At 37.3% G+C, this 26,501-nt stretch overlaps 1 protein-coding gene and 2 pseudogenes across 11 annotated transcripts in view; 1 reads left to right on the top strand and 2 right to left on the bottom strand.

The window, feature by feature from the left end:
* The window catches only part of ABL2 (ABL proto-oncogene 2, non-receptor tyrosine kinase), an 87,915-nt gene that overhangs the window by 34,405 nt on the left and 27,009 nt on the right, over positions 1-26,501 (bottom strand). For 2 of the 11 annotated variants that reach the window (XM_036234571.1, XM_036234575.1), the window contains exon 1: positions 119-248. The exons of 7 other annotated variants lie outside the window; for them this stretch is intronic. In XM_036234571.1, coding sequence (XP_036090464.1) covers positions 119-230 — 112 coding nt within the window. In that variant the 5' untranslated portion in view covers positions 231-248. Of the gene's footprint in view, positions 1-118; positions 14,026-26,501 lie in introns of those variants that run through there. 2 more of the 11 variants (XM_036234569.1, XM_036234573.1) reach the window with 2 other exon arrangements.
* Positions 14,199-14,316, bottom strand: LOC118613124 (annotated as a pseudogene).
* LOC118613051 lies at positions 18,149-18,268 on the top strand (annotated as a pseudogene).

Here is a 26,501-nt window from a genome sequence, read left to right as displayed (position 1 = left end):
TTCATGATACCAGCAGACAGGACTAAGTTTTTGAAATCTCCATGCGCACGTGATTGCTGTGATTACCTACACTGCCCCCCCCCCCACCGCCCCCCAAACTATCGCCTCTGAATCATACCTGTCAAGTTGGGTCGAGCGGCTTCTGCGGCTTCACTGCACAGGCAGCAAAGCGACGTGTCCTGATCTCGGCCATAATTATTAGGTGGAAGCAGAACTGTCCCGAGGACCATGCCTCTGCCCAGGAGCACAAAAGTCAAACTGTTCCATGTAAAGAGGGAGTCTCAGAATTCCACTCTCTGACAGGCAACACCACATGCATGTGACACTGACTCACGGACTCAGTGGCCAGAAGGAACCAATAGAATGGTAAGAATTTACAAGTCCCAAAGAGGGTGGAGGGGTAACCTGAAGGAAAATATCCAGTAACTGGCAAAAGACTGAGTCAGAATGGAGTTACTTCAAAACCTCTAGGAACATTTTGAAAAAAAACAAACAAGTAAAAACCAGCGCGCGTATGATCAAGTAATAAAATATGCAGGGACCAGCGCACACAGACGGGACTTCATCCCTGAATGGATGATGAAGTGAGGGTGCAGAGAAAAGTCTCCTTGGGGAAAACCTGTTTACGACAGACGCCAAAGACACTTTCAAAAGAGGAAACGCCTAACGAGACTCATCTTTTGCAACACTGAAATTAGTTCAAGAAACCACAAACACGAAGTCAGAAAATAGTTACAATCTGATTCATAAGCACAGAAGCCGGGAAATGACTGCCTTCACTAATACGCTGGGTCTACAGCTAAATAAAGGTTTAAAAAAAAAAACAAACGACAACAAAACCATAGCACAATAGTGTTGAAAACTTTTCAGTGTTACGACTGTTAAAAGCCAAAGCCTAATATTTGTTAGTATATAGGAAAAAGTTAAAATAAAGTATAAAGTTAAATAAAATTCAAGAAACTGAATGAGAGTACCTTATAAGAAGTAGTAACACCTACAAATAATGGATGACTTTAGGGGAATATAATCTATGAAATCATACAAGAATGTAACTGCACAGCTAAAAACACTCGCTGAGTCCATATGTATTTACTGAGTGCCTACTATGTACCAGCCACTGTGCTAGGTTCCCGATCAATAAAGAAAACAGGGTAAGGTTATAGGACAGCAGAACTGACATAGCCTTCGATAAAGCTGAAACAGAACTGTAATATAACCTTAGAGGAAGAATGCCTCTGATGCAGGTAATTATTAATAGATAAAAAAACAAAGCTATACTTTCGATGACATTAATCTTTATAAAGCCAGTATTGTTAACATTATGGGGAAATCAACAGTTAAGTGACTAATGGTTACTTCAGTTAATGACTCAGGATTTCAAATACTAGGTTGAATTTCTCCTTCCACAGGTTACAAAAAATAGAATGGAACAGAGCTTTATAATCCATGTTCTATACATAGCTATATTCCAAACCACATGATTTACTATGTAATCAATAAGTCTGCTACTTAAGTTACCAATGATTAATAGTTAACATTTTTATTTTTCTATTTTTATTATTTTTATTTTTACTTTTTATTTTTAGGTCAGGCAACCCTTGGTTGACCTCACAAATTCCAAGGACCTTGTCATCTTACAATCCCTTATTTTTTATTTTTTACGCCTACAGCTCCTGGTCTTCCTAGGTAATAGTTACATTTTCAAATGCTCCTGTATTGTAACCAGAAGCAAAGAGAACATGAATAAACAAAATATGGTACATACATACAACAGAAGTCATTCAACCATAAAAAGGGATACAGTTTTGATATATGCTGCAACAGATGAGCCTTGAAAACATTATGCTAAGTGAAATAAATCAGACATAGAAAGATAAATATTGTACAATTCTACTAGATATAAAATCTCTAGAATTTATTCTAGTTCTGGAAATCTAGTCCAGCAAATGGATGGTTACAGACATTGTGACTGTACTTAAATCTACTAAACTGTACACAAAAATATTTTTTAAAAGTTTGTTATGGATATTTTATAATAAAAAAATTTAAAATAAAAAGTATTGAGGTCTTCAAAAACCTAGTATGTCTGTTATACCTATCATTACTTACCATATTTGGAATTAAAACTGAGAAATTTTAATGTTTGCTAATTTTAAAATAACAGTAAATTCATGTTAACATATTTTACTTAAAAAATAACCACTCCTCAAAAGAGAATTAAGAGGTAAGAGGAATATTATCCTTTTTGCAAATTTCTTTACTATCTGGCTAAATATAAGACAGCTGAATCCTCATTCTACATATGATCTGTTGTGATGTTATTTTTATTGAAGTATATGAAAAACTTAATGCACACAGATATTTAGGTGTTAAAAAAGATTTTAACATTCTTTCAGATTATGGATATTCTTCTCTGATAGCATACCAAAACTCAACAAGTGGTCATTTTTTATGTCTGCTGTAAAATGAAATCTGAAACCACATAAAAAAATTCATACTCTTGTCAAAATTAAAACTTGTCTGTCTGTCTTGTACTTGGAATAAAGTCCACCTTCTACTTGGAATTTCTTTTAACATCATGCGCTGATCATCTGGAAATACTGATTCACTAAATGCTGATATTTCATTATATAATACTGATACATTATATTCAATACTATCACCACCAATCTCATCAGAAAAGTTTTAAATATCGAGAAGTTGTCAAAATGGTTACTAATTTTATTAGATTCTGATTTTTGCTTAAAAGTTCAAAGCCCACCATCCCCAACAAATACTATGTGTTTTCTTTGTAGTAGTACTTATTTCATTCATTTTCGAGAAAATGTCTGCCAAATCCCAATTCTGAACAGTTAGTCATCGGTCTTTCAAGGAAAAATAGTGTTTCATGGAAAAGAAAACAGCCAGTCTCGCTCACAATTCAAAACAATTGTACATAGGCTCTCTCTAAAACTCACAATATTTTGGTTACTTTATGCTCATTTCCCATTTTGTCACATGAAATATCACAAAGACATGTATCTAAAAATCAAGATTTCATAAAATTAATCATTTTAACTGCTTCATCAAGGAAATTCTTAAATAAAACCATTTTAACTGCAAGAATGTGGCGGTGACAAATGCAATGACTACTGGGTACAATTTGGTGCCATTACGATGATTTCTATTACAGCACAAAGTTTTACCTACAGTGCTTTGGCACCATCGGTGCAAATATCAACACGGGGGTGTACTGGACACAATCAAATTCTGAGAACTGCTGCCGCTAGGATATACACTAAAGTAAACTGTTTCATTTTATTTTCAATTTTTAGCTTTTTTAAATTGTTATTTCGCTGCATAAAATATTCACATGGTTCCAAAGGCGAATCCACAGAATGAGGCGTATGTCACTCTACCTATCCACTCCTTCCTTAGAGGCAACCTAAGTTGTATGTTTTATTTTCAGTTTTAACATAAATGGACACACGTTCACATCCCCTCCCCTTTTCTTAATCACTAGGATATTTCGCACTCCATCCACTTTGCTTTTCTCACTTATCATCTACCTCTAAGATCACTCCATAGAAGTATACAGAAATAGTTCTCTTCCTATATTACTTCCTGTCAATCATCATACCCTTAAATGAGGACAATTTGGAATAAATAGTAAGATTTTTAAAATTCTGGATTATGAATGTGAAAATGTCTATATAAATTTAAATAGTTCGTTTATGAATTTAGGGAACTAATCAGTACTGCATCTGTGTTCAACTCCTATTTAGGCAACCAGACATTTATGCTATATAAACTATCATACATAAACAGAAATCAACATACACTTTTAGCCAAAGCATGCTGATCTTCCTCTGAACTCTATTATACAGAACAAACTGAGTAAGGCTCCCCTAAAAAAATCCTCAATAGTTCAACATTTCCCTACAAAGCCAAGTTCAGAAAATAATTACATTTCTATTTATAATTTGTGGGTAAGAAAAAAAATAGTTACAATAATGATAGGACATTCAAGAGCACCCTTACATTAAATACTGCTTGGCTGTAGTCATACATCTCAAAAAAAAAAAAGTAAAAGAAAAAAAACCTACATAACTCCCACAACAGAAATTAGGTGAGGTTCAAAAAAAAAAGGCTAAGTCATCGAAGGCATAGAAAAAAAGTAATAAACAGCTCTGTGGGAAATGAAATTTGAAAGACTATAGGTGGTTGAAAAAGTAGAAAAATTAAGACACTATCAAATAAAGAAAACATGAATATTCTTTTGTGATTCTGTTGCTTTTAATTATCTCAACTAATACCCTTTAAACCTTTGAGAATGAAATGAAAAATGAAAACTAATCAACAAAAAATAAGAAATGAGAGCCTCAGAAGATTAAACTCAACAAAATTATTAGCAGTAAGGCATGTTTTCATTTTTAAAATAGTTTGTTTTCAAGTTCATAAAAGCTCATTACAGAAAATTTGGGAACTATATGTAAAAAGAAAGACAACAAAACCCACTTCTATATTCCCACTTATTAAAATATTGATATCTTTTGCATTTGGCTCTGATAACCTCCATAATGATTCATTTTTTCAGCCAATTCTGAGTGGCTACTATGTGCGAAGTACTTTGCTAGGCAGGAGGTATCAGGTGCTAAGCAAAAAAAAAAATAATGTCCGTAAGAGATAAAGATAACAAGCTGGGGTGGGGAATTTCATTACTTTAAAGAAGGTAGCACTATTCTTATTAAAGGAGTATATAAAAAAATTTTTTTAAAAGAAGGTGACACACTAAGGCAAAAGCAGCAAAAGAAAGACCTAGACTGAGAGAACGCAGCAACCGTAAAAACCCTGAGGTCGGGAAAGAGCCTGATAGGAGGAGGAGGTACAAAGTGCGGCTACGGCCGGGAAAGTCAGAAGCGGCGCATGAAAAGACGTGATTAGTAAGGCAGACACGGGCCGGCCGGACCAAGCACTTAAGGATTTCGGACTCTATTCCAAGTACAACAAAATTCACTGAACAGTTTTAAGCTGGTTTTCACTTTGTAAAAGACCACTCTGGTTCCCAGGTGAAAAAAAAAATGGATTACATGGGGAACAAAATTGGAAACAGGAAAATCCGCAGCAGTTCAGTAATGGGATCATGTCAACCTGGAATAGAACGATGTCAGTGAAGACAAAGAAAAGTGGAAGAATTTTAAAATCTGTTTTGGAGATGGAATCCACAGGGCTTGCAGACTACTTGGATACAAGAAGACAGAAAATAAAGAACGGCCTCCAGGTTGCAGGCTTTGGTAAATGCTCCACGTAATTCACTCAAAAGCAACAGTAGATAAATCAAAAGTCCCACCATAGACAAGTAAATTTGAGAGACATAATTATAATATATAAATCTGGAGCTCAGAGAAGATCCTGGGCTGCAGACATCAGCATATACATGGCATCTGGTGAGGTCGTTGAGGGAGAGAAGAGTCCCAGCAGAAGTACAGGATCGTACTTACAGGGGAGGAAGGATGAGAACACTGCAGAGCCTGCGTTTGAAACCGAAAAGTGAGAAAATATCATCTGAAGTGCTCAGAGAAAAAACTGTCAACCCAAAATTCTATACCCACAAAACGATACCCTTCAGAAATAAGGGAGAAATAAAGACAATCTCAGTTGAAAGAGAGAACTCTGACCTGATCTTCAGGCCAAGATGAAAACCATACCAAGATGAAACTTTGGAACATTAAGAATAAAGAGAAATGAAAACCATACATAGAACAGACTACCCTTGAGTTGTTTAAAACATGTTTGATGGTTTCGAATCAAAACGTTTAACACCCTCTGTAGGGACTCAATACATAAAAACTATAATGTGAAGAGGGAGAAAAAAATATATATGATGGGTTTCCATATTTCACTTGAGGTGGTTAAATACTGAATGTACGTAGATTGTGAAAAGCAAGATGTACACTGAAATCCCTAGGGCGATCACAAATACTGATACAGGGACACACAGCAAAAAACACAAATTAATATGAAATACTGAAAAACTGTGTTAATAATCCAAGAGAAGGCAGGAAACAGGAACGAAAAAAAATGGTAGATCAAAACCCAAATATATAATGATTACATTAAATGAAAATTGTCTAAATATATAATTATAAGGCAGATTGTCAGAACATGTATATAACATGATCCAACTACAGGGTACCTAAAAGAAACTCACTTCAAATATAACCACATAAGTAAGCTAAAAATAAAAGAACAAAAACATATGTCCACACAAAAACCTGAACATGTGTTCACGGCATTATTCAAAACAGCTAAAAGCAGAAACAACTGAAATGCCCAACAATTAAAGACAAATAAAATTAGTCAGCAATACAAAGGAATGAAGTACTAATACATGCTATAACATATATAAACCTTGAAAAAATTATGCCAAGTTAAAGAAGACAACCAAAACAAACATATATTGTGCGATTCCATTTAGCTAAAATGTCTAGAACTCATAAATTCAGAAAGACAGGAAATAGATTAGTGGTAGCCCAGGGCTGGGGTCTGGGGAGAAACGTGGAATGACTGCTAATGGCTATGGGGTTTCTTCTGGGGGAATGAAAGTGTTGTGTTGATGGTTGAAGAATTCTGCGAATATACTAAAACCACCGCATTACACATTTTAAATAGGTGGATTTTATGATATGTGGATTTATCTCCATAAAGCACTAAAAACCTTATGCTACACGAAAAAAAAAGCCAGATTAAAAGTCTACACATAGCATGATTCCCCTCATATGAAGTGTCCGGAAAGAGCACATACAGAAGATACAGCAGATCAGCGGCTGCCTGGGGCTGGGGCAGGGGTGCTGACTGGCTACAGGCGAGGACCAGGGACCTGAGGGTGAAATGTGCGAAAACGGGACTGTGGTGAGGGTTGCACACTGTGCATATATGTAACAAGGACTGAACTGTATACTCATTACACTCGATCTTAGCCAAAAGGCCAAGAAGTGATGAACTGTACACCTTCTAAAACAAGTTTAATGGACAAAGGACTCATGATACATACTTCCAAATCGCTTTTCAAAAAAATTTTACCTTTTTATACTCAACTATGCCTGAATGCTCACTTTACAAGGTTTGTATTTTTTTAAACTTCAAAGGCAAACAATAACTTGTGTAAATTTGCAATTCAGTGCTAGTAACGCAGAACACATTCCATTTCTTTTGCTGTCTGTATTTCCTATTTTGTAAGCTCCTGGAGGCATACACAGTAAACCAAAACTAACGAATGGGAAGTACACAAGATACAACTGTTAGTGTTACTCCTATCACTAGATGTGACAATTATGTGTCTCTGTCCAATGAAACTCAGCAAAGTGCTTTACTAATAAGTAATGATTAATAAAAAGGACTGCTAATTTTGAAAATTCCGTAAGACTCATCAAAAAATATAAAAGCAACAGTATCTTATCCCTTTCTCTACACTAGCATTTCTCAACTTTTTTTCATCATCACTACTCTAAGGAGTAAAATTAAATTTAACTAAAATTAACTTCTCTAAATAAATTTAATTGATTTTAATTCGTTATTTCCCTAACAAGAAGGCATTAACTCTAAAAAGGTGAGATATTTTGTAGGTTACCCCTGAGTTTTGGAGGGTCACAAACCACTGTAAATACCTACGTTATCACCCCTGTTGAGACTGTGTGCCCCACACCTATCTGAAACCTCCAAACACCTGAAGGTCCAAACTAGACTCACCTGCTCCTATTGGAGTAGGAGTTTTCTCTAATTACAAAACCATAGGTGTTAATACACTTTGAACCAAAGTCTTCTATTCCAGAGAAAGGAAAAGAACATTTACCTAAGCAAGAAAAAATACAAACTTATAAATGAAAGCATAGAACCAAGTAAGTTCAAGGACAGACCAAGATATATGGGCATATGGTTAGGCTAATAATTACACATCTTCAAAACAATATTTTTAAACGTGTTCAATATTTACTCAGAGAGAACCCTAAAGGTTGCACTGAGGGAGAAGGGAAAGCAGAGAGTAGGAGGAAGACCGCAGGTAACGCCTCTTCTGTGGCCCTGAACTTGGGAATCCTGACTCAGCACAACGCCCTGCCGTTAACCAGCATTACCCACTTCAGCAGGCAGTTTTCACATGCCCTTTGGTGGTCTCAAGCTCTAGCCCAGAGAGCTTACAAAAATATTTCCCAAAGCCACATATATTACTCCGAGAGAATTTTTAGAAAACAATTTCGCCACCTTGTTTCATTTCCAGTGAACCTTTAGAAACAGACAGTCTGGAGGGGCCCAGCTGGCCCATGCCTTAACCCAGTTCACTGGATTTGTTGCATGAGGAACTTGGCCTGAATCAAAGTTTGGAAATATGTGTTAATAAAATAACGTGAGATATCTGTGGGCCAAATGACATCCTTGACATCCAGACTGTACTGGGATACAACAGGGACTCATTCTAGATTTGTGAGACGTAGTAACACATTTATTGTGCTATTTAAAGAAGACTGGCCTGTAAAACTCCTGATTGGACCACCTGTAGTTAAAGAGGACAAAAATTGGCTGCAGAAAACTACACTGAGAGGACAAGGACTAGGCCATGGAATGGAGAATGACAGATTTAAGAAACCTTTTGAAGAAGGGATTTGATAATTAGCTGATAATAGAGAATATAGGAAAGAAAACTAGTATTAAATCTCTGGTTTGGAGCAAAATGAATATAAAGTAACATCTAGATCACCAAAGACAGAGTTACAGACTAGGACATAAGTGAGCTATATCCATGAGGATGTATATTTAGGAGTTACCAACATGGTTCACATTTTATACAAAAGACAAAAGGAATTATTAGTATTCCATCAAAAACATATGTTAGCAATTAAAGTGGCCATAATGACAAGGCTTTGTATTTAGTTTCTGAAATACTCTCTAATCCAAAACACTCTATTTCTTGATGATGCCAGATATTTCCATCCTCATTCCATGCACCCTCTCTGTCTAGGCGAAGCCACTCACATCTGCTACTTTTAATTATAAACTCTAGGCTCCTGTACTTGTTTCCTGTAGTTGCTGTAACAAGCTGCCACAGACTGGATGGCTTAAGACAACGAAAATGCATTCTCTCATAGTTCTCGAGGCCAGAAATCTGAAATCAGTATAATGAGGACAAAATCAAGGTATCAGCAAGGGCTCAGCTCCCTTCAGAGGCTCTTGGGGAGAATCCATGCCTTGCCTCTTCCAGTTTCTCATGGCTACCAGTATTCTGTGCTGTGGCCACCTCGCTCCAATCTTCACCGCCGGCATCTTCAGCTCTCTCCTGGCTCTACCTCCACATCCTCCTTTCCTATGAAATCTTCCTCTCTCTTACAAGGATACATGTGACTGCATTTAGGGCTCACCTGCATAACCCAGGATAATTTCCCTACCTCATCTGTAAAGACACTCCCCACTCCACCCCCCTTTTCTTGCTATGTGAGGTGAGTCACAGAGGCACTTTCTGGCCGACCACAGCTCCCAAATCTCGCCAACCCTGATCACGCCTAAGTAACAGATCAGTTGACTCTTATAGCCCACAGGTGAGTATACTTAGATATCCTAAGAGAGCCAAAAATCCATTTCAATCCATTTTGTTCCTACTTTTGGTTTCGTTTCTTTTCAGGCTTGGTCTGGGGGTGTGTGCGCACACATGCATGCACATCTATGTATGTGTCTGTGTGTGTGTGTTAATGGCACACCCGATCACCAAGGCATCGAGCCCAGAAACTTCATTATTCTAGACTTTTTTCCCTAAATCTATCACTATATCCTATATTCTCCCTTTTAAATTTGTCAAATCCATCTATTCCTTTCTGTCCATTGACCACTGTCTGAATTTGTTCCCTTGCCTGAGCTGCCATGACATTCATCTACCTGATCTTCCTGACTTTGGTCTCATTCTGCCCCAATCTAATACCCACGCTGCCTCTACACTGACATTCTGAGAAGGCGAACCTCAGGTTATGTTTCTACTTAACACTTCAGATGTACTCTTGACCGCACAGTCACAATTCCAAATTCCTTAGCATGGTACAAGAAGGATCCGCCACGACCAGGCATTTGCTTACCTCTCCGGCCTCACCTCTCACCACCCTTCACCCTCTGCTTTGCCACGTACAGCTCCACCAGCAGCTCTCTGGACGTGTCAGCCTGTTCGATCTGCATATGCTGACTCCCTCTTCCTAAATTCTATTCCCTTCCAGTTCCCTAGTGAACTCATCATTTCACACGATTCATATTTCCTCTCTTCTGCCCAATGTTCTCAAAAGTATTTTCTCCCTCACCTAAAGTGCATAACTCCACACTGCATGACAATGGTATAGTTATTTGAGGGGAGGAAATACTCTGCATTATAGTACATGTAAGTTACTATTACCTACATGTCTGACTCCAGCCCCACCCCACTTAAAAGCGGGGATTATGTCTTATTCATATCCATTTCCTAGAACATGTATTTAATATCTGTTGACATGTTTTTTTCCTAATTATAGAAGCCATGCTCGCCCATTTTCTAGAATCCAAAACACATAGTGATAGACGATTAAAAGCAGCCATAATCCTATCACCCAGAAATAACTACTGATAATATTGTTCAGACATCTTTAACCCATCTTTTCCTTGTCATATTCTTAAAAATGTTCTCTAATAGCAATTTTTATCCTTACAGCTAAAATTAAAATATAACCTACTAATTCCTATCATTAAGGTTTAGAACTTGTTAATAGAAGGGATTTAGTCCACAGAATTGTTTGGACATGTGCAAATTTGATTTCATTTAGGTTTTTGTTCCAGATATTCAGATTCCTATGATGCAAAATATGTAAAAGTGATATGGTTTAAAGAAATTCAAAGTAAACTTTATCAGTAGATAGTTTATACTTATTTATAAAGCAAAAACAATTTTAATTTTCATGGATGGGCAAAATTTAAATAAAATATATGTTGCAATCCATTCCTCAAGTATTCTAGCCATTTTGGGGCCAAAATACCAACTGCCCAAAAATCTTTCAAAAATCAGAATATTTCAGAAACTTATTCCAATGAGCTTATAATTGTTAGATGTCATGCTGAATTATGCACTGGTATCTACGACGCGGACACCGGAGTCTCCTCTCTCCCTTCCCAGATATTCATCCTCCTCACAAAGTTTAATTAGAATCTTGGCTTTCGATTCCACCCTCAAGAAAATGGAGGACTTGTTATAATTTATTAAATTCAGAGACACTGACTGGGCCACATTTTCTCCATCTACTGTTTCTTCTTAGAAGGTCTGGTCTCTTTCCATGCAACTGGAAAGGTAAGCTCTAACACTTGGTCCTCGCTATTTCTTCAATGGGGTTTGAAGCCAAAACTTCAGCTGATAAGTGTTATCCTGCCCTGCTGAGTTCCGTATGCAGGTGTCATCCTCGAAAGAGGATTTTGTATAAAGGAGTAACACAGGGTGCGGCTTATGAATTCTTGTGTTCTAAGAAAACCTCTTTAATAGCATCCCCCTAATAGCACCCCCTTCTCACTATTTCTTACATTTTCATTTTTGAGGGTATGGTTTTTCTGAGATATCTGCATTTTGCAAAGAGTCAACTAGCCATTTGCAGATAAAACTCTTTAAATAGCTCTTTGCATTTAATGACCTGACCACTGATTTTCCTCTGTATTAATCACTGTTCCTTGCAAGTAGTAGTCACTCAAGTATTTTTAAATTAATGTTCACAAATCTCCACTGTGTGAGGTTTCTGCGCAAACTAAAAATGACTCGAGGCAATTCTAACTCTCCCTAGAGTATGACTGTAATAATATCTACTACTTATGGAGCATATATTACGTACTAGGCACTTTGCACACTTTAATTGATATGTTATAATTATAATATCATTACCTACAGCTCTGAAGGACAGGCATTATCATCGCCAACATACAAATGCTCAGAAATGTTAAGAAACTTATTAAAGTTCAAGAACTAGTTGGTGAAGCCAGATTTCAAAACCCTGGGTATTGTCTAAATCCAAAGCCCATGCTCCTTTCACTGTTCCAGGCTGTCTCCGCCTCCCTCATCAATAGACAGTGGTACAGAAACAACTGGAAAAGTCTTTTTCATATCTTCTAGGGAAGAATCTAAAGACAGGCAGACTCCCCAAGTGAAATGACCTTGATTCATCTGTCTATACATAGGATGCCATTTAAGTCAAACTCAAGAGACTAATTAGAATGACATACATGTGCTTACCAGTCCACTCCATCAAAGGAAACAGGAAATTTCTACCATTTACTCCCAGTAGCAGAGTAATCACAAATTTTTCCAGAGTTAATGAACAATGACTCAGAGAATTAAAAAATTTGTATAGGTCATGCCAGAACTTAGAATGCACCCACAAATATAACCTTTTCTCTAATTAACTGGGCAACTTTCGTCTCTGTACAATCTTATTTAGATCAAAACAAAATGGACTGTTCTTTACTGCTGATTTGTCCTCGTTGAAAGGATGAGAAGAAAAGTTTCCCTCAATGTATGAAACATCTCACACAAAAAAGCAATATGTATACAGGTATTCATTAACAGATATTTCTTATAGTTCTAAAGGTTTTCTAACCTTACCCTTTAGGACACCTGTCACTGATCTGCAGATAACTTAGTAACGATCCTTTCATGTGATGCTAATAAACAAAAAAGCTGGTTTTCCTGTTTCTGGTCCACGGAACTAGTTTTCCAATATCCATGAAGAGGCATGTCCATCTGCATATACTACATTCCCTAAACGTGGGTCCTGGCTGCAAGCTATTTCCTGCTGGCTGAACTCATATATTCCGACTGCCTTAACTAAGAGCAACAAAGACGTTATTCATTACCCTTATTTCAGCAACTACTGGCTGTCCAAAGGAATAGAATTCTCTCTACAGCATCAGTGTTAGAGGTAATAGGAAAAAAACACATTTCAAATTACAAGATTCTTTTGGTTTAGGGCTCATATTAATACACACTTTTTGTTCAAGCAAGCTATAAAAACATTCTCAAGATTCAATCCTTGTGGTTTTACTGCTGAACCCTGAAATCAAACTCTGATTATCACTGAAATCAAAATACTACTGGAAAACGTTAATGATATATCATAGTTAATAAAACTCTATATTAAAGTTAATTTTACTTGCTGTGTCAGTATCAAACTGTGAATACACAGTACTGTAAGTATTATGTGACTACCGTGCATTCGCGTGGCTTATGCATACTATGATTCATTGTAAAGCTCACTATTATCGCTGGCTTAATTTATGGTGTGGGGTAAAAATCACAGGGCAGCAAAAAAACTGCCTTAACACCACCACTATTAATAATGTCTTTCCAGGCCACTAGTCCAAATATCAGGTGAGAGCTATAGGGAATTTAGAAAAAGAAGAGAGGGAAGGAAGGAAAAGCATATTTTATAGAGGTATCCAAAAGATAAAAACACAGAATCCTTTTAGAGTAAGATTTGAAATTCTGCCTCTGGCACTTACAGGTCTGGAAATCAGAGCATTAATAACTCTGAAAACAACGAAAGCCGCCCTCTTAACACCAGGGCACAAGAGAAGCATGACAGTACTGCAAAAGTGCGCGTGCTCCTTAAGCATCCCCCTATGCCACGGACTACTGTCCTGGACCGCCAAACCGGAATGTTTTAAGCGCCCCACACACAGGATCACCTGAGTGATTGGCTTCCTGCACTTATGTTCTGCAATGACCTCTGACCTAAGGCTAGAAATGGGTGAGTAAAATAAGGACTCTTTCCATGAGGAGGGCGTACAGATTAGACAATGACTAAGATAAAGCCAGACAAAAACATCACAAAAAAAGAAAACTACAGACCAATATCCATTATTTAGATGCAAAAATCCTCAAATTACTAGAAATCAAAACCAGGTGCATACTAAAAGGACTATACACCATACCAAGTGAGATTTATCCCAAGAATGCAATGTTGGTTCAACATATGAAAATCAATGTAATATACCAATAAAGAAAAAAAAATCTCAGTATAACTCCTAATTACTGGGAAATATTTTTAAAATATGCTTTTCTGATTTAGAAATATAATTTCTAGTTTTTTGTTTTGTTTTGTGTTTAAACAAGGCAATGCCTGGTTGACCTCACAGACTGCAAGGACCCTGTCAGCTTACAATCCTTTATTTTTTATTTTTTATGCCTACAGCATCTGGTCTTCCTAGGTGGTCTCCCATCCAAGTACTAACCAGGCCCGAATCTCTTAGCTTCCGAGATCAGACAGGATCGGGCTTGTTCAGGGTAGCATGGCCGTAGACTCTAGTTTTTTTTAAGAGATGTTTAAAAGTCATGCTTTGTGTTTAACAACAATACGTGATAATATCTCTCATTTATGAGTACCTAACACAAGTGAGGTGTTGGGCACATGAAATATGATTTAACTATGACCATCCTGCAGGCAGCTGTTAAACAGGCAGTAGAGCATGGTAGTTAAGAACACATACCCCAGAGCCTGACTTCCTGGGTTTGAATCCCAGTTCTACCACTTTCTGTGTGATTGTCATTAAGTTAACGTTTCTGTGACTCAGTTTCCTCATCCAAAAGTGGACAGTATAATAGTGCCTATCCTTACAGAACTGCCATAAGAATTAAATATTATTTTATGTAAAGATCTTAAGACAGTGTTTGATACAAAATAATGGCTGTATAAAATGTTGACTATTTGGTTGATGAAGATTAAAAGGCGGAATGTACACCAAGACCTATGTTCAGACCTTAACAATGAAGTTTGCCTTTTCAAATTCTCAGACTGCAGTAAGTGAAAGCTGGTTTCAATTTAATGTAGGTGAAATGCATACTCTAAGTACGGATAATCTCTTTAACCTGTCATCCTTAGAATTGATGTCCAAGATCAATTAATTTTCTAATTCATAGAGAGGGTCTATGCTAAGCCCCTCCTTCTCCATAAGTACTGCAAGGTGAAACAGTCGCAGAGCACATGAAGGTTACCACACCCTGCTGGGGGGATGGTGCCAGTCCTGGACAGAATACTGGCTCAAATGTGCGGACAGATTGTTTCCATGAATTGGAATTCTGGCTAAAAGCCCTGGGTAGCTACACTTTTTTATGCTTGGCTAACACATACTAACAGAATTATATAAATCTCTCAAATAATCTGGATTGAATTGATGGAATGTGTTAAAATACAAGCTTCTCTAAAGCTGCTTATATTGATACAGTATCATCTCTTATACAATACTCTATCTTCTGCACCATTTCCTACATAGTAAAATGCTACTTAAATACCAGGCTTTTGGAACATATATCAGTATACATCTAATTATCATATTAGTATGTATATAATTAATACTAATTGTCCCTAATTATCTAATTCTCATAATAATCCTGTCAGGTAAATAAGTAATTTATCCAAGATCATATAGATTTGCTCCCATTTCCTTCATCTGCCCTATATGCTATATTTTATCTTTGAAAGGTAATACTGAGACACAGGTCTTTTTAAAATACCTATTCGTAAAATACTTATATTCTAAATAAAACGAACATTACATACCATATATGACCATTTATAATTTTAATGTAATCATTCATCCCAGGATTTCTCAATCATGACACTACTGAGATCTTGGCCAGACAACTCTTGGTTTGGGGAAGCAGTTCTGTGTACTGCGGGATGTTTAGCAGCATCCCTAGCCTCAGCCCGCTAAATGCTAGTAACGCCCCACCCAATTGTGACAACCAAAACTGTCTCAAAAGTCTGTCAAACATCCTCTGGAGGACAAATCTCCCCCAGGTGAAAACCACTGATATATAAAGTCCTGATAAAGGTCGTAACTGAGTGGTACTCACACCCGAGTTTTCAGAGTCTGAATCCAGTGTTCACTCTTCTACAACAGATCTGCATCCCCTTCCATGCCGCTAACCATAACCCACAGCAAGAAAAAGATGCGACGGCGTGACCTGGCGTACAAACATGTGCATGTGCAACTGGGCTGTAAAACATTCTTACTACATGTGATACTCATGTTCCCGTTCCTTCCCCTCTCTGCCTTCTCAGCTGTTGAGGGCTTCCAACTGATCTCACGACCTGAATTGGAAAACTACTGTTAAAGGCAATAACACGTGCCAATCTGTTGTATCAGTGTTCTCATGTGTTCTACAAAGTCTTTCAGCTTCAGCAGATATACAAAAAGACGTCCTGGTTAATCCTAGTCAGACCTAGATGATCTGAACTTTCTCCGATTTTGCTGCTCTGCTAACAAAGCCCAAACTAAATGATTCCCTAGAATGGGTTTCTCCAGCACTAGTACATGTAACAATCACCTGAAGGGTCTGTTGAACACACATTACAGGACCTCACTCTGGGTTTTTCATTCAGGTGGCCTAGGGTGGGACCCAAGAATTTGCATTTCTAATGTCACCCGGAGGTGCTAATGGTGCTACTGGTCTAGGAATCAAACTTTCAAACCACCTAGTACTTCCTTAGAAATGGGGAGAGTCATGAAAAACAAACATGAAAAAGAGAAGGATATGATAAGCTATATAACCCATCTCAAGATAAAAGTGAATACATTCGTTAATTGTTTACTTCAGGACTTAAAACCTAAATGAAATTGTGAATCTGACAAATAATGACTAGTTAGTATGTGCCACACTATGTGGAGTAACGTGCTAAGTCAATATTTCCCAAAGTTTGTCCATACAATATGTTAAGTAGATGTCACAAGCCAAGTGTTCCATAAATAAGATGGGAAAATGCTGAATAAAACAAGTCCTACGACAGAGAAATATCTAACTTATTAGAGCCATCAAAATACTCATGTTCACAGTAGCCCTTCAAAAGGTAGCTACTGTAGGTGGCACATCTCAGATTTCTTTTCTGAGTTTCTTTCCACTGAGCATTACAGGGAATGCACCGCACTGTGAGATATATAAATTGAGGGAGAGGAGAAAGGTTTAGATACAGCTGTGTCAAGCACTTCATATAAATCAATTAAAATTATCTACTTTTCATAATAATCCTCTCAGGTAAATAATTTGTCACAAAGTGACTAATAGGGTAATCCACATTTAAAACCCGGCTTTTAGTCTTGTGACACTGTGTTTTAATATAAAAATAAGAAAAAGTAGTGAGAAAAAGAAATATTACTTACAGCGGGTATACAAAGACCAAACAAAAATGAGACACTAAGAAAACAAACCATTAAAAAAGAAAAAGAAAAAAAAAAAAAAACAAGCAAAGGACTTGAACAGACTCTTCCCCAAAGAAGTAATATGAACAGCAAACAGTATGAACATCTGCGGCCACAAAGGAAATGCAAAATTAAAATCACAATGAGAAACCACTACACACCTATCAGAACGGCTAATGTAAAAAACACTGACAGAAGCAAGCACTACCGAGGATGCCAACCAACTGGAACTCCCATACCGGCTTAGAGGAATGCAAAATGATACAGCCGCTCTGGAAAAAAGTTTGGCAGTTTTTTAAAAGTAAACATACACTTGTCACATGACCCAGCAATCCCACTTGTCAGTGGAGAAACATTTATGGCAGCTCTAGTCATAACTGCCCCAAACTGGAAACAACCTGAATGTTCGACAGATGAATGTCAACAAAATGTGGTACATAGCCATACGATGGCATACTACTCAGCAATAAAAAAGAACGAACTATCGAGACACACAAAAACTTGGATGACCACAAAGGCGTTGTTAGGCTGTTTCCAACAGAAACCAGTCTCGGAAGGTTATATTCTGTACGGTTCTATTTAAAAGACAGAACAGTAGTGAGAGAGGTCAGTGGTTCCTCATGAGGGAAGATGTGACCACAGAGAGATTGCATGGGAAAGTTTTCTGGGATAATCGTTCTGCTGATTGTGGGGTTATACAAATCAACATGGGTTAAAATTCATAGAACTGTATGAACAAAAAGTCAACTTTACTGCATGGTAATTTAAAAAATAAGGAGAAAAAGGGCAAAAAATGGGCTGAAGCACATTTTCTCACCAGTTATATAAAGATAATAAGTCATGCCATAAGTATATCACCACAGAGCACTAAATTTTAGTAATACCTACAGATGAGAATTTGCAGCTTAACTTCAGAATCTAAAATTTAGGCATTTTAGTCTTTGGCCATGCCACCCTGATCATGCTCGATCTTGTCTGACCTCGGAAGCTAAGCAGGGGTTGGGCCTGGTAAGTACTTAGATGGGAGGCCACCTAGGAAGACCAGGTGCTGTAGGCATTTAAAAAATAAAAAAAAATAAAAAATATATATATATATATAAAATAAAATAAAATAACATGTATGCATTTATTTTATATATAAATACCCTTCTGTTCAAAATCGTGACAGGAGTTTAGAAGAAACTAAGATCCTTCTTTTTAAACACATACAATTTGTGGAATTCAGCATTCCAAGATCTTTGCATCTCAGCAGAAACACAGCATCGCCTGTGTTGTTTAGGCAAAAGATAATAAAATATCTAAGGGATGAGAGGAATGTGCCGACCCTCTCTCCCTCATGGAATTCCCAAAGGCAGCGTAGCGAGCGCCTGGTCCAATGCCTTCGATGCAAGCTCAGAGCCGGCATTCCTAGGGAGGGGCTCCCAGATAACCCTGGACCACTCCTGGAGATCCGCAATGCCATCCCGTAACCCCCGCAGTCAGCTGCTTCCCTGCCAGGGGAAGCACGCAGCAACTGCCCGCGCACACGCAGGTCTCTGCGTGGAACGCATCTGAACGTGGCTGCACACAAAAAGCAGCGGAATAACTCGATCCACAGGAAATTCTAAAATGCCTCTCAATAATAATTCATCAGTGTACTAATTATTCAAGTATTTATTGAACATCCACTTTGTGCCAAGTGGTACATTAGTAAAACAGAAAGAGGAAACCTGGCCCTCAAGAATCACCTCCAGTTTAAGGACACCAAGTCATTTTTATTATACCAATCATCTGAAGTAGGTAAAGCGAATGAGGATGAAGTCAAGAGTGATTAATGCCAGCAAACTATACGTACATTCCGGAAACTGAAAAAAAGTGAGTATGGTGCCAGGGTTTCTGCTTGTTTTATGTTTGGGGGCTGAGGGGGTGTGGAGTGGCGCATGAAACGAAGTGCTATGAAAATTAGAGGAGGAGATAAGCAAGGAGCAGACCTCGGAGAACCCTCAATTCCACACTGAGAAATTTAGATTTATCTCGTTGACAATTAGAAGCCATTAAAGAGCAGTAACGATTTTAAGAGTTTTTCTTTCAGACAAGTATTTTGAATTTTCTGGTAAGGACAAATAAACTACGGAGACAAAATATGCACAATATAACCTAGGTCACGGAGATAATAGTTAAATAGTGTTTCTCCAGCTGCAATAAAACAACAATAACTTATTAACTCTTCCTAAGGAATTCAAAGAGTATCCTGCATAATACTAATAATTTGCATTTGTATTAAACTTTACTATTTACACATCATTTTTACCATACACTGCTAATAACATTCATACTGTTCTGTAAAATTAAAGATTGAGGATATATGTTAATTAAACTACCTTTGTTCTAACATTCAAATTATATGTAAATGAGAAAATGTGACCAATGCACTCATTGGCTGAAAATAGTTCAACTCAGTGGCTCAACAACATCTCCCTCCAGCCTGAGTCCGCCACCTGGGTTTGGGCCACTTCGTTCAGCTGGGTTTTTGCAATGGTCTCCTCAAGGGTCTCTCAGCCTCTGGGCTTATCTAACATCAGTGTTATATGCAGAAACAGCCAAAAATGACTTATTTTTCTAGAGCACAAGAAAACCTGACCACATCACTACTCTGTTTAAAACATTCCAATGATTTCTCCATTGCACCAAAGTTTAGGTCTAACCTCTCTCGCATGACATAAAAGGTTCTTTTACAATGACCTTGGCCTTACTCTCCTTCCCATTCTCTTTCACCATATACTCTAGACATACCAACTCTATGGCTTCCAGCTTTCTTTCATTTTAGTAAATATTGTTCCCTCAAACCCAAACTCCTACTGCTTCAGATTTCTATTTCAGTGTCTCATTCTAGTAAATATCACCAACACAAAATAGAACATCTCAATAAAAGATGCACAGGATAGGCTGGATTATCGGTCCCAATTTTTCAGTTGCTCCCTGTCAGAGAATTATACATCCATACCCTTAGCCAAAATGCTCTGCAGTTCACTACCACTAGAATAGGCAAAGTCTATTTTCCTGCTCCATTTAGGTTGGGCTTGGTTATAGGATTTCTCTGCCCAGCAGTGCGGGCAGTATGCCAGTTTTGAATTAGGGCCTTAAAAAGCTTTGCATGAGTGCTCCTCAGCCCTCTTCATGCTCCTCTAACTCTGTGAGAAGATTTTAAGGCGTGCCAAGCAGATCTATGAGCTTGAGGCCAAATCCAGAGGAACCCAGTCAAGCTCAGCCAAGATCGACCAAATCCCAGCTGAACCAGAGACTCATGAGGGGAAAAAAATGTTTTAAGCAACTGAGATTTTCATATTATTTATTATGTAGCATTTTTTTTGCAGCAATAGCCAATATAGTGCATTTCCAATAAAATTTTACTGTTAATTATCAAAAATATATTGTTTTGATTATGTACTAATAGGTTAAAATCCTCAATCATAAAACTTTTTAAACACACTAGAACTAAAATTCAATTTCAATTTATATTCCTACCTTAAGTGCAGAGAATTATGATATGGTGTTTGAGTAGTCGATAAAATACAACATTAAAATAAATAAAACATTAGGATAGTCAATAAAGTAAACATTGGGATAAATCCTATGAAGGAAGTGGAATAGAAATACAAATCCAATGAAACAGGAGTAATTTACCACTTTCAACAAAGAGCCTGTTCAGGTACATTATACATGGATAATGGTGTTAAAGATATCCGGATACTTTAGATTGCTGGATACTTTTTTTAAATGATGTAACTAATTTATTTGAAAATGTCATTATTTACAACACATCGAAAAGTATATAATTTGCAATGACTTAAACTTGTGATGGAAAAGTTTTTAGAGGTCACCCAAAGTACGTGCGAGAGAACACAGACGCTGTCTTTCTTTTGGTGTATAGTTCTATGAATTTTAATACATGTATAGATACATATAATCCACTGTCTGTAAAAGACAGAAAGATACATCTCCCTCCTGCTACCCCCCTTTACAGTCGCATCCTCTTCTCACCTAGATCTTTGAGAAGTTCCTTAAGGAAATATGTGAACAAAAAAGTTTGAAGAACACTATTATATGACAATTAACTAGTCCAGTTATTGAGGCTTCAAATTTTCAGCCAAATTCTAGATCACTTAATATTAACAATGCCAGAAATATCCAATAAGCAATGGTAAATTCTAGTCTGTGGGACAAGTAACATACTCAAGACCATCAACACTGAGTTGGTTAATATGCTTATTGACGCACGGTCCACTGCAGCCAAGACTTAAAGTTTCTTCACAATACTCAGAGAACAATACAGCTAATGTCATCTGGAAACCAGTCTTATCTTTAAATAGATTTGTTTGGTTATACTAGATAGTATTAAAAGGCCTCCTAGTTAAATTTTCTCCCATTTTCTGTTTGCCTGAATTTTTCAGAAAGTTGAGACTTAGACAAGTATCACTCCTAAAGAGCAATTCCAAACAAAAATCAAAAATGTATGATTTATGATTTCTCAAAACATCAAGCATACCACCACAGGGAGAGGCATCAAAAGTCAAAACCAAGGGACTGCAAACAGATGAAAAAGGCAAGGCAAGTCAAACACAGGAAATAACAAAGTAATTCTTGATGAATTATTTAGGATCAGTGTTTTAATTCTATCCAACTCTACAGAAAAACCTTGGTAATAAAAGTGGATTATTTTAGTGATAAGGACTAACTGGAACTCTAAGCAAGCATCATCAGTCAGTAGGGCTTAGAGGAGGAGGAGGAGACAGGGCTTGTGGAAGTTTTCCCACCTTACATAATTGTGAGAACCCCACACGAGAACCCTACAGGAAGAACTCTGTGTTTATAATAAAGCTCTATGGCTCTAACATCCCCTTCCCTTAACTCCTCCCTTCTATGAACACCCCTCCGTCTCAGCACTCAGGCCAGAGTGTGCACGTGGCTCGCCCCGTCTGCATGCACGGGGTTACTTGTAACCCTCTCTTTTTCCCAAACAAATCCTTTTTGGTGACAAGACACCCAATTGGTATTATTTTTCAGTTGACATTAGTCTTTAAGACCCAACATTAAATAATATATTTCTCTTAAAAAAAAAAAAAATCCCCCAGCATTGCTATATTTGAGAGTAACAAAAAATTAAATGGAAAGTGGAAAGTGGAAACTTAAAGAACCTGTATTAGCATGAATTAATACAAAGAGAAGTCTTCATTTATTCAAAAATATTTTAGCCACTACTCTGTTTAAGGAACTATAGCTCTGATATAACTGGTGATTCTGTCAAAATTACAATGAGAATTTCCCTGTTTAATAACAGCACTGTACTTAGAGGAGGGTTTTGCTGTTCGCCAAATACTACGGGGGACACAGAGATGAAAAATACAGAGACTGCTCTCAAGGAGCTTCATACCCAAGTTACAGATTTGGGTAGAATAAGTTTAGTTTACAGTGTTATGAAGTACAGTGTATACGTAATTCTGCTACACCTAAATACAAGGAAACAAATAAGATTCTGTGAAGAACTCTATGAAACTTTCACGTTCATGTTTCATGTACCCAGAAGAGTCTTGAATAATTTATTTTCTCAGTTCTGAAAAGAACAAGATCATCAAACTAATTACCATTAGTCACAGATATTCCTTTCTGACTGCTATATTTCCAAGAAAATGAAAAAAAAAAAAATCCCAGGAGACCACAAATATCTTTCTCCTCATGAAAACGAACCACAGCGCTAGAGCTGACAATAATCCACAGCAAAGTAAAAAGCAAATCAATTCACCTTAAAACTAATAGGCTATCAGCACTTTCAAGAGCAAAGACAAGAATTAAAAGCTGGCACATGCTACATTTCAAGCGAAGGTAACTCCTGGGTCAGGTCTTGTCCCAGGATGGATCACAAAGTCGGCCTTGATGGGCAGATACCTACCCGCTCCTGACCTCTCTTGTGAATCTGTCCTCTTATTTTCCAAGGACTTTAACTCCTCATGATTCCCACGACTCTCTGGATGCACACATACACGAATGTGCAGAAGGTCCCGAGTCAGTCCTTTTCTATCTAAAGGGCTAAAGTGATTTTATTTGATTGTACAATGGTAGCAGAGGGAAGAGAATGGATTCCATTTAACTACACAGGAGCTGAGGGTATTTACTCCTCCAGAAAAGGTCTCTAGAACAATTTTAATCTAGAGCCTTAGAATTTAAAGATAATCCATGGAATTTAAACATAACCTGATACGTAACTTCTACAAAGATGTTAATGTTCAAATGACTAATGTACAAATTATTGCATTGAATCCCACCTCAACATCATAATAATGTTTACATCTTATTTGGTTACACAGTTTAAAATAAATTCCCCCAATTTTAGGCATTAACTAGTAGGCAGAAAGACACCGCTGGAGTTCCTCAAATCATCCAATATAGCCAATCTCTCCCTATGAGATACACATCTGGAATAGCTCTGTTTTAACTCTGGCCAAAAAAGCAAGTAAATCTTTTCTGAAAATACTAAAGTAATAAGATCAGAGACAGAAGTCCACCCAAAATACTATGAGGAACTTTGTACTGTAAAATATAAATATAACAAGCTCCATCTAGACATTCAGAAACCAGTAAAAATCATACATTATAAAGAAAAAATTTTAGTAAAAAAAACTTCCATATGCATTCTTCCAAACCTATCAAGAAATATTTTGAAAGCATGTTCTAGGCAATAGTTGATATAATTAAAATACCACAGCAACAACTCTTAAAGCTACAAAGGCTTATATTGGGTTTTTAGAAATAACCCTTTCCTTTGAGCAAAACAGTATCAAGAGTGAAAGCAGAGACTCTACAGACCAACAGAGATTTAGAATATATATCAATGTCATTGATATATTATAACAATTAAATATTATAACAATTATTAAAATATCATTGTGATAAATAGGTCTTATCTGGATACTAATTTAAACAAACTGAAAACAAATGACATTTGGACCTTAACTGGATATGTGACTATATAAAAGCAAAATAAATGTTTTGTTTTTTTTTTAAATTTACAATGACAACCTATCTAAAGAAATCCTGAAGCATGACATTATTATTTGCAAGGGAAAAAAATAGTTTCAAATATATTGGTAAACCACATTTTTATTATGGTTTCCCCTTATCGTCTGTGTGCGTGTATGTTCACGTCAAATTTGATGTAAAGAAAAAATTCCCACTTCTTACACAGTGACTTATGCATATGCTTTGAAAGCAGCTGCACTACCTCCCTGCACTCCTAACAGGTTTTCTTCCTTTGTCTCCCTTTGACTTTACCTCCCCCTCCCCTGCACGCTGGGAACAAACCGTTCTCCCTACTCCTACCTCACCTTGCATCACGGAATGAGCATACCCCGCCCACATACTTGTAGACACATGATTATCCCAAAGCCTTTTCAGTACTACAGTTCTTCTTTCATATTCTTGGCTGAAGTCCTCTGCACCTGTATGTACCCCTGAGAATTAGTCTGAAATACTTTGATTCATTCAGTCCACAGTATAGTCTCAGAACCTTCCAACAACTTTTTATACCCCTCAACTTTTCTGTTGGTTCTAAGCAAAAGGGAGGAGGTGAAGAAACATGAAAGGGAAATCATCCCCGGCCTACTCTTGGTGCCTTTATCTTTTGTTACTTCCTGAAATTTCTTAGAGCACCTTTTATTTCAAGAACAGGAGAAAAGATAGTTAGTTTTGTTTAGGGGGAGGAGGTGGTTTTTTGTTTTCTTTTGGTGTTTGATTGTGGCATAGACTGGCAAGGGAGAAAACACAAATAGCCACAGCAGCAATAGAAAGTTAGGGACGCCAAAGCCAGAGAGAGAAAACGAAGAGGATGTTGGAGGCCAGGCTGCCAGATGTTCAGCTAGCTCCTCTACTCTATTCTGTGGACTCCGTGAACTGGTCTTCTGTGCTTTGTCCAGACTCAGAAAAGCCACCACCTTGGAGCTGGGAGAGACCAGACTTCCACTACCAACAATGCTTCACAGTAATAAAAGCTTAGTGAATATTTGGTGGCTTATTTAGAATACTAGAACAGACAAGTCTGAAGCTACCTAAAAGAAATAAATTAGCTATTTGAGGAGTAGGATGGGAGAGAGGACTATTCTCCTTAAATGGAAGTACTTAAGAAGTAAACATCCAGCTCTTAATTTTAGTCTCCTAGCAGACAGATATCCTAGGAAGTTTTACTACTGTCTGGCCTGCCACTATCTTTTAAGTCTAATAAATGGGAATGTGAGCTCATGCCCCAGGCAGTAAGACAGAAGGGCTGATGAAAGGGAATGATGAAGCAAATCAATAAAGGAGATTCCGAGCTAGACAAATTCTTACCAGTCTCTACAATCAACAGAGATTAACAGAAATTGATCAAAATAAATTATCACTGCTTTTTAACTATATGCATAAAAAAGAGTTTTTCAAGTTCCAAGTATGTCTCACTTTGGGAGATATGGCAAATATCTGTAACAGTCAAGTGCTATTCAAGAAAACAAAAGTAGTAAGGCTGTTATTGAGTTTTAGTTTTTAGTGTTGCATCTTTTTAGAACTGAAACTCTGATTTTGATGAGCAAACTTAGAAGTATATTAATAGAAAAAATAAGCTTTAACACCCTGGAGGAAGAGATGAACTAGTGAAGAGTAGGTTTCTGTTACTGACAGTAGAATTAAAAATATGGTAAGAAATTTAAAAACAAACAGAAACTGTCAGAGGACTGAGCCCTTGTTACAGGCTGGGCTACTATACTAAGCATCCTGATTATTCCAGAGATGCCCTGAGATCCAACCCAACCCTCGTGGCTCCTGCCAAAGCGGCACGGAAACAGCCAAGTCGAGTTCCAAGAATAGTCATGACATACCATCCCCTGCCGACGACAGTCATTCTCAGGGAGACTGCCCGTCTGTGGGAGTATCTTGTCCTGGAACTAGAGGCACAGTTCAGAAGGGCAATTAGTTGTCAGCACTGTTTCCTTCCTTATCCACCGAAACCCAAAAAGAATAAGGATCTCTGAATTTAAGAGCAATTAATTCACAGAATTTAATGGCAATTGCTTCCTGTAATTCACTGGGGGTGGTGTGAATAGGCTAAAACTGCTTAACGAAACATTTTCAAGGGCTATCTGAAAAACATTAGGTGTTATAATCAACTTTTAAAATACTTAAGGATAAAATGTGGCCCTTTTCTTGCAAAGCTGGGGTAGACTGGTTATATAACCAGTTTAAAAGTGGCTTTTTTGGTCAGGGAATAAGAACTACTCACAGTTCTCCCT

The sequence above is a fragment of the Rousettus aegyptiacus genome, unplaced genomic scaffold (genome assembly GCF_014176215.1).
Source record: "Rousettus aegyptiacus isolate mRouAeg1 unplaced genomic scaffold, mRouAeg1.p scaffold_m13_p_17, whole genome shotgun sequence".
In the NCBI taxonomy this organism is placed as follows: Eukaryota; Metazoa; Chordata; class Mammalia; order Chiroptera; family Pteropodidae; genus Rousettus; species Rousettus aegyptiacus.
This window is presented reverse-complemented; position numbering and strand designations above follow the sequence as displayed.